The sequence below is a fragment of the Rousettus aegyptiacus genome, unplaced genomic scaffold, assembly GCF_014176215.1.
Source record: "Rousettus aegyptiacus isolate mRouAeg1 unplaced genomic scaffold, mRouAeg1.p scaffold_m13_p_3, whole genome shotgun sequence".
NCBI lineage: Eukaryota > Metazoa > Chordata > Mammalia > Chiroptera > Pteropodidae > Rousettus > Rousettus aegyptiacus.
This window is the reverse complement of record NW_023416306.1, coordinates 56,709,480-56,725,213: the sequence shown is the minus strand read 5'-3', so window position 1 is coordinate 56,725,213 and position 15,734 is coordinate 56,709,480. Positions and strand designations below refer to the sequence as shown.

The window sequence follows — 15,734 nt, the reverse complement described above, 5'->3', positions numbered from 1 at the left end:
TAAGCATGTTATGAATGTATAAGGATTGCCTTCTTCCTCTACTCCCTAGATGTCTGTAGGCTTTCTTAGTTATAGAATAAAGACACAAAATGTGGTTATTCATTTTCTTTAGTACTGGGCAACTTGAAAAGATATCACGATTTTCTAGATATGCCAAGAAGAATCTTTGACACTAAGGACAATTAACCACAGGACGTGGATCCTGGGGGATTGACATTCACTTTCTTGTTGAAAATGGCCCACTGAGCAAAAAGGCAGGGTGGTGCTTTGCCAGGACTATATTGAAGGATCAGTAGACTGTCTAGCGCTTTCTTACATCCTGTTGCCTCACTGATTTCTGAATTACCAGATGCTTTTTATTTTTTAAAAATGGTTTAAAAAATACCTTTATGATTCTGTTGTTTCAGAAACCTCACATATGGCACTAAATATCCTGAAAATTTTTTTGAGAAAACACTTGCACTATAGTGCATTTCATTCAATTCTATTGTTTTAGTTTTACGGGCATTTTGATGGTTGAAATTGTAAAGTTATATAAAAGTGTGAGTAAACAAGATATGAAGTTTTAATTGCTCATAGATTTTTTTTAAGTAAGTCTTAAATACAAGTAGACTAAGAAAGGTTAGTATTTCATATTTTCAAATTGAGAATTCATAACAATCAAGATAAAAATTATTTTTTCAAAGCTGAGAGACATCCTTGGTTTATCACCATTCATTCAGAGACCAGATTTCCACACACTGAGTCATAGCTAGAGGTTTTTTTTTTTTTTTTTTTTTTTTTTTTTTTTTTTTTTGGTAAACCACCTTAACCTGCTCTTAAAAACCTCTGGTTCATGTACGGAATGAGTCCGAGTCTGTCTCTATTTAGCCTGTGAAATTTAACAAGACCATAGCCTGGGGTTGGTGAGGCTGTGAGCCATACCACCATCTCAGGTTTTTGATGACACCACAAACCACTTGAGATTTATTATGTTAGCAGATGTCATCAGATATATGTGTGCACAGGTGCAGCGTGCAGTTAGTGAAAGAAGGAACACCGTGTGTATATATTTATTTTTGTACCCATAGTCTCAATGGTTAGAAAATGACCCGGTGTGCCTGTCCTGGGCCGTGTGGAGTTTCGATTCCATTGTAAGGGCCTATCTGGTAAATCTCTTGAATTCTTTTCCAAAGATATACTTCTGTATGATGAGCAACTTGTGGAAAGACATTGTGTTTATTTTTTCCTATCAATGTCTAAAGAAGAGGGATAATGGATTACAGCTAAAGACTGTTATAATCAATGAAAAACAAAAATAGTCACTGGAGGTTGTTATTTATATGTGGATATTCCTATTACACAACAATATACTAAATGTGCTTTCTCTTCTCCTCAATAAAAGTTGTATGGAAACAGCTCTCACCTTTCAAACTCTAACAAAATGCCAAATAGTTGGTACTTTATAAATGTCCTAACTTAAGCTTCTTTAAGTATTTTTAAATTATTAAGAAATAACTGAAACTATTTCCCAGAGGCAATATGAAACAGGAATGTCTACACAAGTTTATACATTATGTGTTTTTTAAATTCTAAAAATTAATTTTCCAATTCTTTCAAAAGATGTATTTTATTTAGCACTGAGTCTTAAATATTCTACTACCTTTATTATATTACATTAAACTTGCACAAATGCTGGCATAATAATGGACTAAATATAATAATCTAATAAATTAGTGTGTACCCTTTAATATAAAAAATGATATAAATAAAAACACACTTTCTATATTTTTGAGAAATAGAGAAGATAAAATAAACACCTTTGGGGTAATGACTGAAAATTACTGATTTAGATAGGGTAGAGGAAGTACTTCAATTATGACATAAAGCATTGTAATAATGCATGCCTTTTAGAAATAATTATATAGTGATTATTCTCAAAGATAAACACACACAGATGTTGCTAGTACATTTTTAAAAAAATTCTTAATTTGAAGAAAACATACAGACTCTGCATTACCAGTTAACTGGCTTTAGGAAGAACCAGAAAATCTAAAGTGTCACTATACTAGTGAATCTTCTAGTAAGTTCTAAAGAATGAATTGTGCCTGCAACTAAAGGCAGAAAAAAATGAGCTTTCCTACTGGAATCACTTCAGTTAGATGTGTCAGAGGGCCAAAATGCCTAAGTAATGTTGGACAGTCCTTATTTTTAAAAAATGAAAAATTAGTTATAGTTTCTAAGGAGATTACTATAAAGAGATACTGGGCCTTAATTATATCCTATGAAAGGCTTTTAACCAAAATAATTTTAATTTTAAAAAAGCATCTATTTTAAAGCACACCCTAATTTCTACATACTTATTTACATGACAAAATATGAAAACTGAAAATCAACTGATGTCGCAGATTAGAAGACCATGATCATTAACCAGTTAAAACATTTAGGAGCAACAACCCGTTGGTGTGACCACTAATTAGTGAGACCAACTTCTATAAGACATGATTGAAAATTAGCCTCTTTATTTTATAAACCTTGTATATGATTTAATTATGATATATGTACATATTTGACAGACAAGAGTGATCATATAGGAAAAATATTCTTGCAAGTTTCACATGTCAAAATAAACCAGTGATGTGCAAATAAAAAAAAATCTATGAAAGGCAGAACATGACATACAATAATACATTCTATTATCAAATAATATGCTTAGGAAGAAATTCTCTGACAGGCGACACTAAATCTAGATTCATCCAAGTCATTACTAGCAGCATAGGAAATCCTTTCCTTTTCCCTTTCCTATTCCTTTTCCCATTTTGTGTTCAGGATATTTCCTCAAACAACAACAACAAAACAATAAAACCAGATATTTTCTGTAACGTCATTTCTTTGCAGGACATAGATGTTATGAAGGATTGGTAATTCTGATGTGGACTTCAAATAATTACAAATGAGACTTTCTGAGGCACATGTACAAAAGTTTTAGAATTTGATAACACTACCCATTTAAAGTCTCTCCCCCACCCTAAATAATTTTTAAAAATTTAGCTGCATTGAATATTCATATATTATATTTGTTCCCTTAGTACTAAATGTGATTTACTTAAGCATGAAACTACTATTAGGAAATCCTATAATGGAAGCAGACCTGTTTGTTACCCACTTGCCTGAGTAGACTGAATTATAGCTACACTAGCTGAGTGGTTAAAATTACCTAACTTGGAACAAGATAGACGTTAAAATTTGATTTTCCTCCGGAGGTTATAGCTGAGTGTGGAGATACCTACACACACAAATGTGTAAGTATATCCCCATCCTTCATCTCCCTTCCCAAAGCTATTTAAATATATTGTTAGTTTTTTCAGAAAGGATATTGGGAACTGTTAAAACTTTGGTTTAATAAGCCATTTTTTAAGCTTGGCAATTTCTAAAGTCCAATTGGATCAATCCAACTTTTAGTTTTCCACTTATAATCATTGAAAATAGATATATGTAGTATTCACATGCAGCCAAACATCTACATAATTGTGTGTATATGAAAAAGAAACTTTTTTTTGTTATGAGGACAAAAATGTCGTTTTATAATGTACACTGCAGGAACCAAGAACCCGAACAATGTTGTTTAAGTTCTCTTGGACTTTGAGGATAAACACGATTGGGATTAAAATACTGACATGCTCACATTTAATAGAGAGATAAGAACAATTCATCGGGAGTTACTCCGGTCCCACTGGTAATCACATAATTGAACACGGTTTTTAGAGGACATTTGAAGCTATTGTTGTCTGTTATGCAATTACATAATTAGTCAGGATCTCAGTAATAAAATCTTTTCTAAACATGTGGGTTAGTACTAATTCAGGGCTAGTGCTATATTTTTACTTTTAATATTTCAATTTAAAATCGGAATTATGTAACAACTTAGTTTAACCGATAAGCGTTATTTTACCAGACTACAGATGCCTGAAATGAAAAGATTATTTAAAAACGAAGTAGAAAAAGTACACATATTTAACTTTTAAAAATATTAAAACTGCTTTACTTAGGAACATTAACTCACGACCCAGTCCCACCTAGAGTGTTTATTTCTGGGGACCCAGGGGTTGCATATTTCTTTGGTGTTATTTCTTCCACCTACCCTAAACCTACTGACATTCACATAAATGTATATAAATAGAAATCAAAAGTGCTCTCTTTTCTGGTAGTTTTGCTTTAACGCTAACACTACGCAGCGCGGCAAACTTCAGAGCTCCTTTTACACGGAAACAAACGTGGCCTTGCGAAGCTACCGAGCAACGTGGCGGGAAGTAGGGAAGTCACCCCGAAGCCGTAATCCCTGTTATTCTTTCGCGAAGCGCCCCACGCGGCCGTTCGGCTCCCCTTTCTCCACGCCCGCCGGGAGGCCCCTGCCGCGCCGAGGCCCCGCAGACGGGCGGCGCCTCCCGCCTCAGCGCCCCGCGCGCCCCGGCCCCACCCGGCCGGCACAAAGGCCCGGCCCGCCGCTCGCGAGGGCCGCCCGCGCCGCGCAGCCCGCCACACCCACTCGGGCCAGCTCCCGCCTCCGCCGCCGCGGGCGCCCTGATGAATATGCATCGCCGCGCGCCCTCCCGCCCGCCCGCCCCCGGCGCCTCTTTTTGGTTTTCTTCCCGCCGCCAGGCGGAAGCGAAGAGCCACGCTTCCCGCGCGCCCGGCCGGCCGGGGCGGGGCGGGGCAGGGCGGTCGGCGAGCGGGAGAAAGAGGAAAAGCCGAGGAGGCGGTGGCTGCCCGAGCGCGGGCCGGGCGCGGACGGGGTCCCCGGGTGGGCGGTGGTTCCGGGACAGCCGAGGGCGGGGAAGGGGCGAGCGCGAGACCCCGCGGATGCCCGTGCCCAGCGCCCCGAGCGCCGGCGGGGAGAGGCAGCCTCCACCCGAAGAGCAGTCCTGCTAAAACAACAATAAAACCCACCAAGCACACGCACGCACGCACACACACACACGCACACCCCACTCTCTCTGGACGGCGTTCAAGTGGACCACGAGAAACAGTCTTTTGCAAGTGAGAGGAAAGAAAGCTGGATATCCAGACCGACTAAGTAACTGCCTGCTTTAGATTTAACTTTTGCCGCCTTTTCTTCCGGGGTCAAGAATTGTGGCATTACAAAAACAATTAAAAAAATAAAATAAATAAAGGCTACTCCCGGATTGCTTTTTTGTTGTTAAACACAAAAAGCTATACCAAAACGACCCTTGGGAAAATCCACAAATCTGTACTTGAGACACGTAAAGTCCAGGGGTCTGTTAGAGATTCCAGATCTCATTTAATGCAATACAGTGCGATGGTATGTGGCTTTGAAATAGGTTTTATTTGCCTGTTTTGTTCGTTCCTTACACCCCCTTGCACCCCGGACACAGAGATTTTCCTGTTTGTGCATTATAAAGTGACTGCTTCACCTAAATGTCATTTGTTTTACAGGTTGAGCTATCGTGCTGGATTTCCAAACCTAATGCAAATATGTAAAAAATTTTTTAGCTTTGGCAACTTTATGTGTCACACTTTTATGGCGGGAGTGTGGGGATCATAACATTGAGCCTAAACAGTGCGAAATGTAGCATTTTTCTTACTTGCTCCACCCCCAAGTTTTGAAAAACTTACTGTACAAATGATACTTTAGTTGTGTCTTGTGGCCCATTCTCTTTTCCAAGCATTCTTTTCTTCACTTTAAAGTGAATATTCTCAGCGTTGCTATTTAAAAGTGCATTTTTAAGTGAGCGAAGTACTACTGTGTAGCTCTGGATTGATGTGTTGGAGTTTTTAAAATCAATATTCACTGTAAAGCAGGATCAAATTGTTAGCCCTCCTCCACTCCTCCACCCCTTAAAAAGATTATGATGGATTTCTTCCCGCTCCTGGTAAAACTTCCCTCCACCCCAGTCCTGCTGATTTTTGCTCTCGGATTATTCTGTGTGTGTGTGTGTGTGTGTGTGTGTGTGTGTGTCCGCGCGCGTGTGTACACGCGTGCGTGTGTCCGTCTCCCTTTTCCCTTGTCCTCTCTCTGCCAGTACATCTTGGGCACATTTTAAAGCACAATATCCCATCCATTAAGTTGTGTTTGAATTCAGAGTGTGTGAGGATTTGGCAGCTTTCAGGTTGAAGGGGGCGGGGAAGCCAGCTTTGACTTTGACACAAGATGCGAAGTGGCGTGATTGGAATTATTATTAGGGCTGTGAACATGGCCATCTTCTCTTACGGTTAGAAGAACTGCCATTGAACTTGAGACAGGACAGACAAGATCTCCAGGTTCCCTCCTCCTCCCCCCTTAGTACAGTAGCGAGCAGGGAAAAGGCGCCAAAATACACAAGATTAACTCTAACTTTCTTTGAATGGATCTTGGAGCACCATCCTTTGTAATTTTAACTTTCCAACAGGCGGGAAAAAGTTAACTTTTGAACCCATACTTGAACAGACATTTAAATCAGCCCTAAAATGGAATAAATCCAGAAAGTCATACACGCATGCTTATGTGGTTAGAAAAGAATGCACGTGTAAATAAGCAGGGTGCATGTGTGTATTTGACTGGGGAGTTCAAGACTTAATCAAAATCAGAATTAGTGTGACTTTGGAGTACATTACGGTATAGGGGAGAGCATTGTGAGGAGAAGAAACTGACCTTTAAGCAGCCTAAGTAAAAACTACAAAGAGTTGTGAAACACAAAACGTTGTGGTTTCCAGTTTTACATTTGAGGTTTGATGTTTTCATTTAATGGTATGAGAGATGGAGAAAGCTCCAGCGCTGAAAAGTCCCTATTAAATCATATGTGGGCAAAGGTCAAGCACTCCAACTCACTGATACAATATACTGCAGATTCCTGCCTAACTGATGGGGAGCACAGGAAAAAGTGCTTGGGTAATAAAAGTATTAGAAGGGTAATTATCGTCCGTGGTTGGGACTGCATTCTTGTGCACTGGAAAAAGGTTTTTACTGGCCCGGTGAATTTTAAAGCTGAGTATTGTTGAAAGCTGTTTTAATAGGAAATTGATTAGCTGAGTGTTTCATACAATAAATGGTGACAGCTTCATTGTTTAATGTCCAAAATAAATTCCTTTTATTCTTTAGCAGACATAGGCATCCATTTAATTTTAATATGGCCAGATTGAGCAGCACCATAATTATGAGTGAATGTGATGTCATGAACATCTGTAACTTTGCTTTTGGAGTTTATGACATCATACAATTTGATAATATTATTGCTTCGAAATTTATTAACTTACTAGATTAAAATATTTCAGATGCATTTCAGAGATAAAGTTCACTTAACATATATTGTGTATAGGCCCAACCATTTGTCTTTTTGTAATTATGCAAGTGTTTGCTAAAGTTTAATTTGAAAGTTAAAACACACAATTCTGTTCTTATGCATCATTTTATCAAATAGAATGGCAGCTTGTAAGGGAAGAAATAGAGAAAAGACTGCAGAAATTTTGAGTTGATTTGCAATGAATTTTCAACACCTAATATAGAGTGTAATGATTACTTGGCCACCTTGGATAAAGCATTCTAAACATCTCTTTAAAACCTATCTGTTTTTATGTCACAAAGGCATATATAGATGGGTGCAAAAGACAATTTACACTTAGAAATAAAATGATAGTATAGTGTTCCTTTAAAGTTCAGCTACTCTGAAAAAAGGACAATAACTTCTACTCTCAGTATCAGCAAAGACTGTGTGTGTGAGTGTATGTAACTTTTAAAGTATTCTGAGTGAAGCAAGACAATTATTACTGTGATTTTCAAAGTTTAAAATAAATTATGCAAAAGTCACAGGGCAACTGCTGATTTTGTAATCTGGGGAGCAAATGTCTTCAGAATTGGGAATCTCTGTGGATGAACTGGCTTCATCTCTGTGGAGAGGTGGAAACCGGCTAACTCTAATGGAGGAATCTGGCCCAGTCAATGTTCAGATTCAGTTGTAGCTTGTAACTGTTCCTGAAATGTAGGCACATTTAGTGGGACATTATTATTATTTTTAAACAGTTGAGTACAGGCATTTCACCAGCAACATTATTAACAGCGTCATTTTTCTCATTTAGTTTTGTCCCCAGGGAACACCAAACAGCTCCCAGAGGAGGGGGAAAAAAAGTCCACGGTTATTTATTTGTTTCAGTGAAAGGCAAAGCTCTGGCAATGGGGGATGGAAAGGCTAATGGTTGTGAATTTTTTAGTAGCGAAAAATTGCTGCCCTAATTTGACAGTAGTAGTTTAAGGGTTGGGTGAGTTGGGCATGATTTTGCAATTCCCATCAAGTGCAGACAATTTCAATACTTGTTGTTTGTTTATATATATGTGTGTGTGTTTTTGAGAAGATTTTTGGTATTCCTATTTGTGTTTTCCAGGCTACACTTGTATGCTTTTCTGTGGTTCATTTGGAAGAAGGAAAGTTCCTTGGGTATGGTGTAGTGAATACTTGCAGTTTTGCAGGCCTGTTTCTTGGGGTCAGGAGGTCATCTGTCTCTTTTGTATTTAGTTTTAAAATATTGATATTGGCGATGAAGCCAGGGTGTGTGGAATTACAGAGCCTCCCCTCAAATCACATGCAAGAGCTAAGAAAAAAAAAAGTCATCTGGTGCGTTGAAAATGACAGCTTTGTTAAACTCCAAGAAACCTTTCCCTAGACTGCCTAGGATTTGCAACCTGTCACTGAGCTTCTTTAGAAAGGAGAAGGTTAAAAGAAAATCAATATTAGGAGATACTTGAGATGTCAAGCTCCTCTCTGGAGGTCAGTGAAAAGCTCCAATTGGGTAACGCTGCTTAATTTTTCAAATTATATAATTGAGTTTTGAAAAATCCAGTCACCTGAAGCACTTGCATTCCTTCTTGAAATCAATAAATTATCTGTCAGAAAAGAAACATTTTTTTCCGTATAAGGTGTCAGGGAATAGATGATCTAGGGAAGAAATCTTTAGGAATGTTCAAATAGATTTTCCTGTTACTGCAGTAGACTTTCACTCTTTTTTTCTATCTATTTAAGCCAGCTTTTGGGGTGAATGAAATTGGCCTGTCATACCAGTGCTTTAACCCTTTCAGTGTGGGGGAGAGAGAAGAGAGTTTAGGAAAGGTAAGTACCAAAGTCTAAGAAATGTTTGGCCCATTTTGATAGTACCAGAAGCCTTTCAAAGATACTTTAAAGCCACTTTTAATACTATGGCACAGACATACTGGAAAAAAGGGAAAGTTAATAAAATGTATGTATACTTTCTCACTTCCTCATCTATACTCTTTTACTGGGGATTTAAGATTGGTATTTCTTGAACCAAAGATAGTGGATAAGTGTTGTGCTGAGAGAAGTCAGATTTCACACACATCCAAATCCACCAGCCCTTCTTTACAAAAAAGCTCTCTTAGCTTCAACCTAGGAAGGCCTGCAGTGAACTTGGCATTGGCTGGACAAGAAGCAATGTTTTGAGGGATGTCAGCCTGCTAATGGATCTATGGCCTGAGAGGACACTCAAAGCAATATAAACTGAGCACCCAACTCCGAAAGCCCTTCCAGGATGTCTCTGTTGCTCATTCCTCCTTCCTATTGGTTTTCCCCACCTCCATTACTCCTTCCTCATTTTTCTTTTTCTTGGAAACAAATCAAACCCCCCAAACTACCAAGCAGCCTCCATGCCCATCAAACGTTATCCAAACATAAGTGCCCTACAAACATGGAGCACCTGAAAAAGATTTGAATCCCTAAGTGAAAGGCCTGGGAGGTCCCAGACCTCTTCACTTCTCTGGGATCTTACCTGGGTCTGTCGCTGTTTCTTCACCCCTGGTGCTGCTGCAGCTTTTGTGGGCTCTTCTGTGTAATGATTGGCAATTTTTCGTTTTCCTTTTTTAAGCTTGTGAGAAACTTTTGGATGCAACCTAGTTTTGGTGGCAAAAGGAAATGGTTTCTGTTGGCAAGGGAAACTAATAAGGGAGGAGGGGCAGTGATGTCTGCAGACACTTGCCCAGGGCTCAGCACTGGGCCTCTTTTGCCAGGGGACAGCGTCTGGGTTCTGGGATCTCCGGCTGGAAGGAGCGCTCTCTGGGTGCCAGGATTTCGCTGGGGGTGGTGTGGTGAGGAGGGAGGGAAGAAGAGAGGGAGGGAGAGAAAGAGAGAGATGGGCGTTGGATTTTTAAAGAGACCCCGAAATAATGGCTTCTGTAAGAGTCCAGGCATTCAAAGAGGTGTGTTCAAGGACATGAGCGCATTTGTGCCAAGAGGAATGTCTTTTATGGTAAATTAACTCCGGTTAAATTGAATATTTGTTCAAAGGAAACTCTAGTAGTTAAAGCTGGTATTATCAGTAGCGCTTCCCCATCCCCCTCCACTCGGACTCGGGTGTGACGATGAGAAAAGGGATGCAGAGTAGTGTACAATACAAAGTGATGCTCTGGGATTAAAAAAAAAAAATTAAGGTGGGATTGCCTAAAAATTTCTCAGATAAATGAGTATTTCTTTGGATTAACCCCGACTGTCACTTCATTTCTTTCATCCATAAAGACCGTCAACTTTATCCTGGCTTTTCAAAAAGAAGTGGCCTACACAAAGGAAATTAGCGTTGTTAGAACGCTTATGAGAGGATTTGCCTCCTGAGGAGCAGGGAGGCTGCTCCCAGTCGTCTGTACCGTAAAGGGTTAACTCGGGGGGAGTTCTCAAAATTTCCCCGACTTTACCTGTCTTCCCAGATCCACCCCTCCGCGGCCTCACTCCGCCCCGCTGCCCCCAGCCCCCACCCCCCGCCCCAGCGTCTTTCTTCTTTGGGCTCTTGGTTTACGGGGGCTGCAGCTGGTAGACTTGGCAAGCTCGCCTCATTAAGAGCGGTCTTTGAAAACGGACTGTGTTTGAGCATTTCCCTAATGAGGACAGGACGGGGTTAAAAAGTGACCATTTCATGGTTGACTTGAACCTGCCTACTTTTCTTGATGTGTCGTTGTGAAATGCTTGATGTGGATAACTCCCACTTGGTGAAGGAAAAAGTCACTGGTTCCTTCAGGTCCGCTAAGGGGAGTGAAGGGGGGTGGGAGACAGTGGGCAGAAGAGGGAGAGACTAAGAGAGAGGAGAAAGTTGAAAAAAAAAATCGAGAGGGAGGGAGAGAGGATAAGAGGGAACGGGAATTCGGAGAGAACCTCGAAACACCCCCAACAGCACAGTAGGAAGCCGGGGAGGCCCGCCCAGGGTCTGGGGCAGTCAAGTCCCCTTCGCGGCCCCAGCAGCCCCCAGCTAGGTAGACGCGGAGTCCCTGGCACTTACTTTTCCTCTCTCTATTGTCTGGACAGCCTTTGCTTCCACCTCTCCCCCACCCACCCCTTACCGAAAAACGGAATTTTGGGGGCGGTGTGTGTTTGCGTGTGCGTGCGCGCCAGAGAGCGTGTGCGCGGGTAGGAAGGGTGCAAGGCAAGCCTCCCCAGCAAAAGACCCGAAATCAAGTTCATTCACTCGAGGCCTGCAGCGCGGGGCCTGAGTGGGGGCGGGGCCCTCGGCGCGGGAGGGAAGCGGGCGCGGCCGCCTCTGCAGGGCTGTAGCGGCACACGCACACCGCTCGCTCGCTCGCGCGCGCGCCCGCCCCGCAGCCCGGGGCGCGCCGCGGCCCCGCCCAGCCTACACTCGGGCAGGGAGGGGGCCGTTTTCCGCGGGGGCCCGGGACCCCAGGGTGGGGGTGGGGATTGGGAGCGAGCCAGCGGGGCTGCCGGAGGAGGAGAGCTGAGCCAGCCGCGGGAGGAGGAGGGAGCGGGAGCGGGAGGCGGCGGCGGCGGCGGCGGCGGCAGCAGCGGCAGCTCGGCCGGGTCCTCCAGCTATGAGCAGGGCCACGTGCATGGGGCACCCCCAGGGAGGGCGGCAAACCGCGGAGAAGCGCTGCGCGCTGCTTCTGCGAAGCTGCCCCAGGGCAGCGGCCCGCACTGGGGAGACCCCGGTGGACCCCGCCCCCCTGCCCGCGCCGGCGCGCCCCAACTACTTGAGCCCAAGTTCGCTCAGGCCCCCGCCTGCTCAGCCTCCCTCTCTTCTCTTCAATCCGCGGGCTTGGCGGACCGCGCCCGCCCCGGGTGCGAGAGTCGGCGCCCCAGCCTGGGCCCCGGGGCGGCCTGGGTGTGAGGGAATTTTCCATTCGTTTCTTTCTCGGGCCCAGACCGGCACAGTGTTTCTCCCACTCGGATGTTCCGCGGCTTAAAGAGTCCGCAGCGAGCACCTAAATACCTCTTCCAGGGCGGGTTTTTGGGGGTGTGTATGTGTGTTTAGTGGTATGGGGAGGGTGCAGGACTTGCTCGAAGGGCGAAAAGATCTATTTTGAAAGGAAAAAACCTCGTGGTTCTGTTACACTGGTATGAGACCTTTAACAAATGAGACCGGGCGGGGGGGGGGCGGAGAAGAGGTGGGGGGGGGGGAGAGAGAGAGAGAGAGAGAGAGAGAGAGAGAGAGAGAGAGAGAGCGAGCGAGAGAGAGAGAGGAGCAAGAGGAGGAGGAGGAAGGTAGGGGGCGGGGGGTGTGGAGAGGCTGGTGCAAAAGGAATGCGCGTTTGCAGGAGGAGGAGTAAAGCGATGATTGTGTAATTAAATAATAAAACAATCCTTAAGTCTGATTTGGAGAGAGCTCGAGCGGGGTCCAGAGGGTGGAACCGGTGAATTTTTCAACTTCCAAGTTTTGCAAGGAAAGAAAGCAAGAGAGGGAGGGGAAAAAAGAGCCCAGAGCAGGAAAGAGAGGAGTTTGGAGCCGAGCAGGAGAGCGGGATTTATCGTTTGGGATTTTTCAGGAGCTCGTTCCGATCTCCCTGGGCTCTGGGCAGCGGCAACCAGCAGCAGCCTCCTCACTCGGCCGGGTCAGACGCGGGGCGAGGCGGGCGGCCGGGTGGCCGGGCGTGGAGAAGCCTGCGCGGGAGGCGGCGGCTGCAGCCGGGGACCGCGCGCTGCGAGCCTCTTCCGCCCAGGAGACCTGCGCTCGCGCCCCCTCCCTCACCCCGGCCTCTCCCTTCTCCCCACTCCACCCCGCCCCCACCCCAGCCCTCTCCCGCGCGCACCCCGCCACCCGCGCGCACTCGCTCACGCTGCCCCTTGCGCACACACATGGTCGTCTCGCAGCAAAGTTTCGCCTGCGATCGTTTCTTCGGGATCCTGCCGCAGTGCTTGGGGCTGTAACCTTGAACTTTCCCAGCCCGGTGACATTCTCTTCGCTCTCCCTCCTGCTCTCTCTCCTGCGCCCCTCTCCCCGCCTTTTTTTAAAAAGCATTTTGCCACCAATCATCACCCCAATCCAACCCACACCGAACCTTTTCGCACCCCATAGCCCCCAACAACAACTGCAAAACAGAAAACATCCCCAAACCTAGGCGAAAAGCGGCCAACACCGGCGGCGGCGGCGGCGGCGGCGGCGGCCTCGGCGAGCACGACCAGCGCGCTCGGACTGCAAGAGGGTTAAAAGTGTAGATTGGATTTCACCCCGGGAAATCTAGCACGCAGAGTGAACTTGAATCTTTGGCTATTTAAGGAGGACCTGGTTTGTTGTGAAGTTGCGGTGATCCAGCGCAGAGCCCCGTCCTGATTGATCGCATCGCGGGGCTCAGACGACTGTAAAATGAATAGATGAAATTTTCGCTTCTCGAAGATTTTCTTGGGCATCTCCGGGGAAGTGCGTTTTAAGGCGAAGTCATGATGTATTCTCCCATCTGTCTCACTCAGGTACATGTCTCGGTCGCTCTTTCAAGCTTTCTCTCTAGCCCAAAATGCCTTTGTTTTGTTTTGTTGCTCTGGTCTGCGGACAATTAAAAGCTTTAGTTGACCTCCGCACATCCCGGTCTCTCGAAGAAGTGGCCCCGAGTTGCGTCGGGATTTGCGGGGCGGCGTGGGAGCCGCCGCGCGGCCCTTAGCCCACAGCCACCGCGCGTGCCCAGCCCCGCGCCTTGGGCATAGGGAACCCGAGCCCGCGTGCTGCCAGAGCGGTTGGGCCAGGCGAAGCAGCCGAGGGTGGGCAGGGCCCCGGCCCGGGAGCGCTAGCCCCCGCACGGGCCCCCGAGTGCTTGCTGCGACACGGCGCCCCTGCCCGTGGTGTCCACCACCCCTCTTCTTCGTTCGCGCGCGCGCTTAGGCGAACTCCGGCTGTAGAGGAGTTTTAGTGGGGACTAAGCCCTTAATAAACAACCAGTGAACTTGGGCGAAGGGACTGTAGCAAGAGTCCCTGTGAGCGCTTCTGGACTCCACTGCAGGCAGTGGGCAGGCAACGAAGCCAGTCGGAGGTTGTGGTCCGGAGACCCATTCCTTTGCTTAATTTGGGGATCTGAAACTGTTCCTAAGTAATCCGCACTTTGAGGTTTCTAGTCACCACACCACAAAGACGGTTTTTACGTTGACACCAGTTGGTTATGGGGAAAGTTTAGGACTTTTAGAACATGTTGTGGAGACCTGTTCATTTGACAATATTTAGGCGTAGCTGCTAAGACAGACGGTAATGCTGGAAAAGTAAGGACATTTTTAAAAATTACACTTTGAAAATTGTCCTAAGACTTAAGAAACAATATTCTGAAATAAAACACTGGCTTTGTACATTTTTAAGAACAAAATTTGTACAATTTAAAACTAGACAGTCAAATGGAAAAGTGGCGAGTCCGAACTGACTTACCTGGGAGCAGTTTTCATTGCTGCCCAGCTAACTAACTAACCAACTGACGAACTAAATATCTTAGCTCAGAGTTGTTATTTTGAAGTAGTATTTTAAACCTCTAAAGGTGTGGGGCAGTTAACTTCAGCTTTTAGGAGGTTGTATAGCACGATTGGTAATTGATAACCAATTTCTTTGACATTGGCATAAAAGCTAAACAGTTAAAGAAGTGACAGCCGCTTTTAGGTGTGTTACATTTTAAAAAAAAGTCCAATATTGCCGTGATGCATTTTTATAATGGACAAATGATTAAGATTTCAATTGTATGACAATTAGAAGCCATTGTGATTCAAAAGGACTGAGGCATTCATAAATTGTGAATGAAGATGAAAACAATGATAAGGCTTATTCAGTGATTGGATACAGTCCTGTAGCTTTTTGGCTGACACGTTTTTTATTGTTTATATTTTGTTTGGCATCTGAGTATGATTAACTTAGATATGGCTATTTTCAGCAAGTAAACGTGCACTTTAATTTAACAAAACTGGAAAAATGAGTTGCTGAACTATTTGTACTTTAAAAGCTGTGTATAATGTCCAATAAATATGATGATGGAATTGTTTCAGGTATAACGAATTGTCTTTAGTTGTAAAAGTTACCCTTTGTATTACCCATCATCAGGATTTTTTTCCTCTTCCTGGTAAACTACGTCCACTTGCTATTGCTTTTATATTATTAAAGCATAGTTCAAATAAAACAAATTTGAGGTATGCTTTTCACTTACAAAGTAATGAATCACTTATTCTCTCTTGTACAGGATTGCTTTTCTCTATTAATTTATATATTTTCAGCATTGGCTTTTCAGAAACATTGGTAGTGATTACACTGCATTTTTGGCTTCCTCTAAATATGTATTGAAAACTCACTAAGTTTATCTTAATTTGTATAAGTTAAAAATAATATTGCAGCATTGTGGCATGGAGTATTAGGAATATATACAGCATCACCATTCAGCTGTCACATTGTATTCAAGGATAGATACTTACCAAAACTAATTCATGATGACTAATATTCTCTACTATTTTAATAATATAAAGCTAGGTTGACCTATTAAAACTGCGTTTGAGATTTAAGGCCTAAATTAGAGAAGGAATTTTAGC

At 43.9% G+C, this 15,734-nt stretch overlaps 1 protein-coding gene and 1 long non-coding RNA gene across 7 annotated transcripts in view; one reads left to right on the top strand and one right to left on the bottom strand.

Annotated features, from left to right (window-relative positions):
* Positions 1 to 10,669, bottom strand: part of LOC107517028 — a 39,182-nt gene extending 28,513 nt beyond the window's left edge. The window contains exon 1 of the long non-coding RNA XR_001598417.2: positions 9,748 to 10,669. This is a non-coding gene — a long non-coding RNA (uncharacterized LOC107517028). The remainder of the gene's footprint in view (positions 1 to 9,747) is intronic.
* Positions 10,670 to 13,109: 2,440 nt separating this feature from the next.
* Positions 13,110 to 15,734, top strand: part of NFIB (nuclear factor I B) — a 218,066-nt gene continuing 215,441 nt past the window's right edge. For 5 of the 6 annotated variants that reach the window (XM_016157320.2, XM_016157316.2, XM_036238817.1 and 2 more), the window contains exon 1: positions 13,227 to 13,658. In XM_016157320.2, coding sequence (XP_016012806.1) covers positions 13,629 to 13,658 — 30 coding nt within the window. In that variant the 5' untranslated portion in view covers positions 13,227 to 13,628. Of the gene's footprint in view, positions 13,659 to 15,734 lie in introns of all 6 variants that reach the window. The other variant, XM_016157319.2, reaches the window with a different exon arrangement.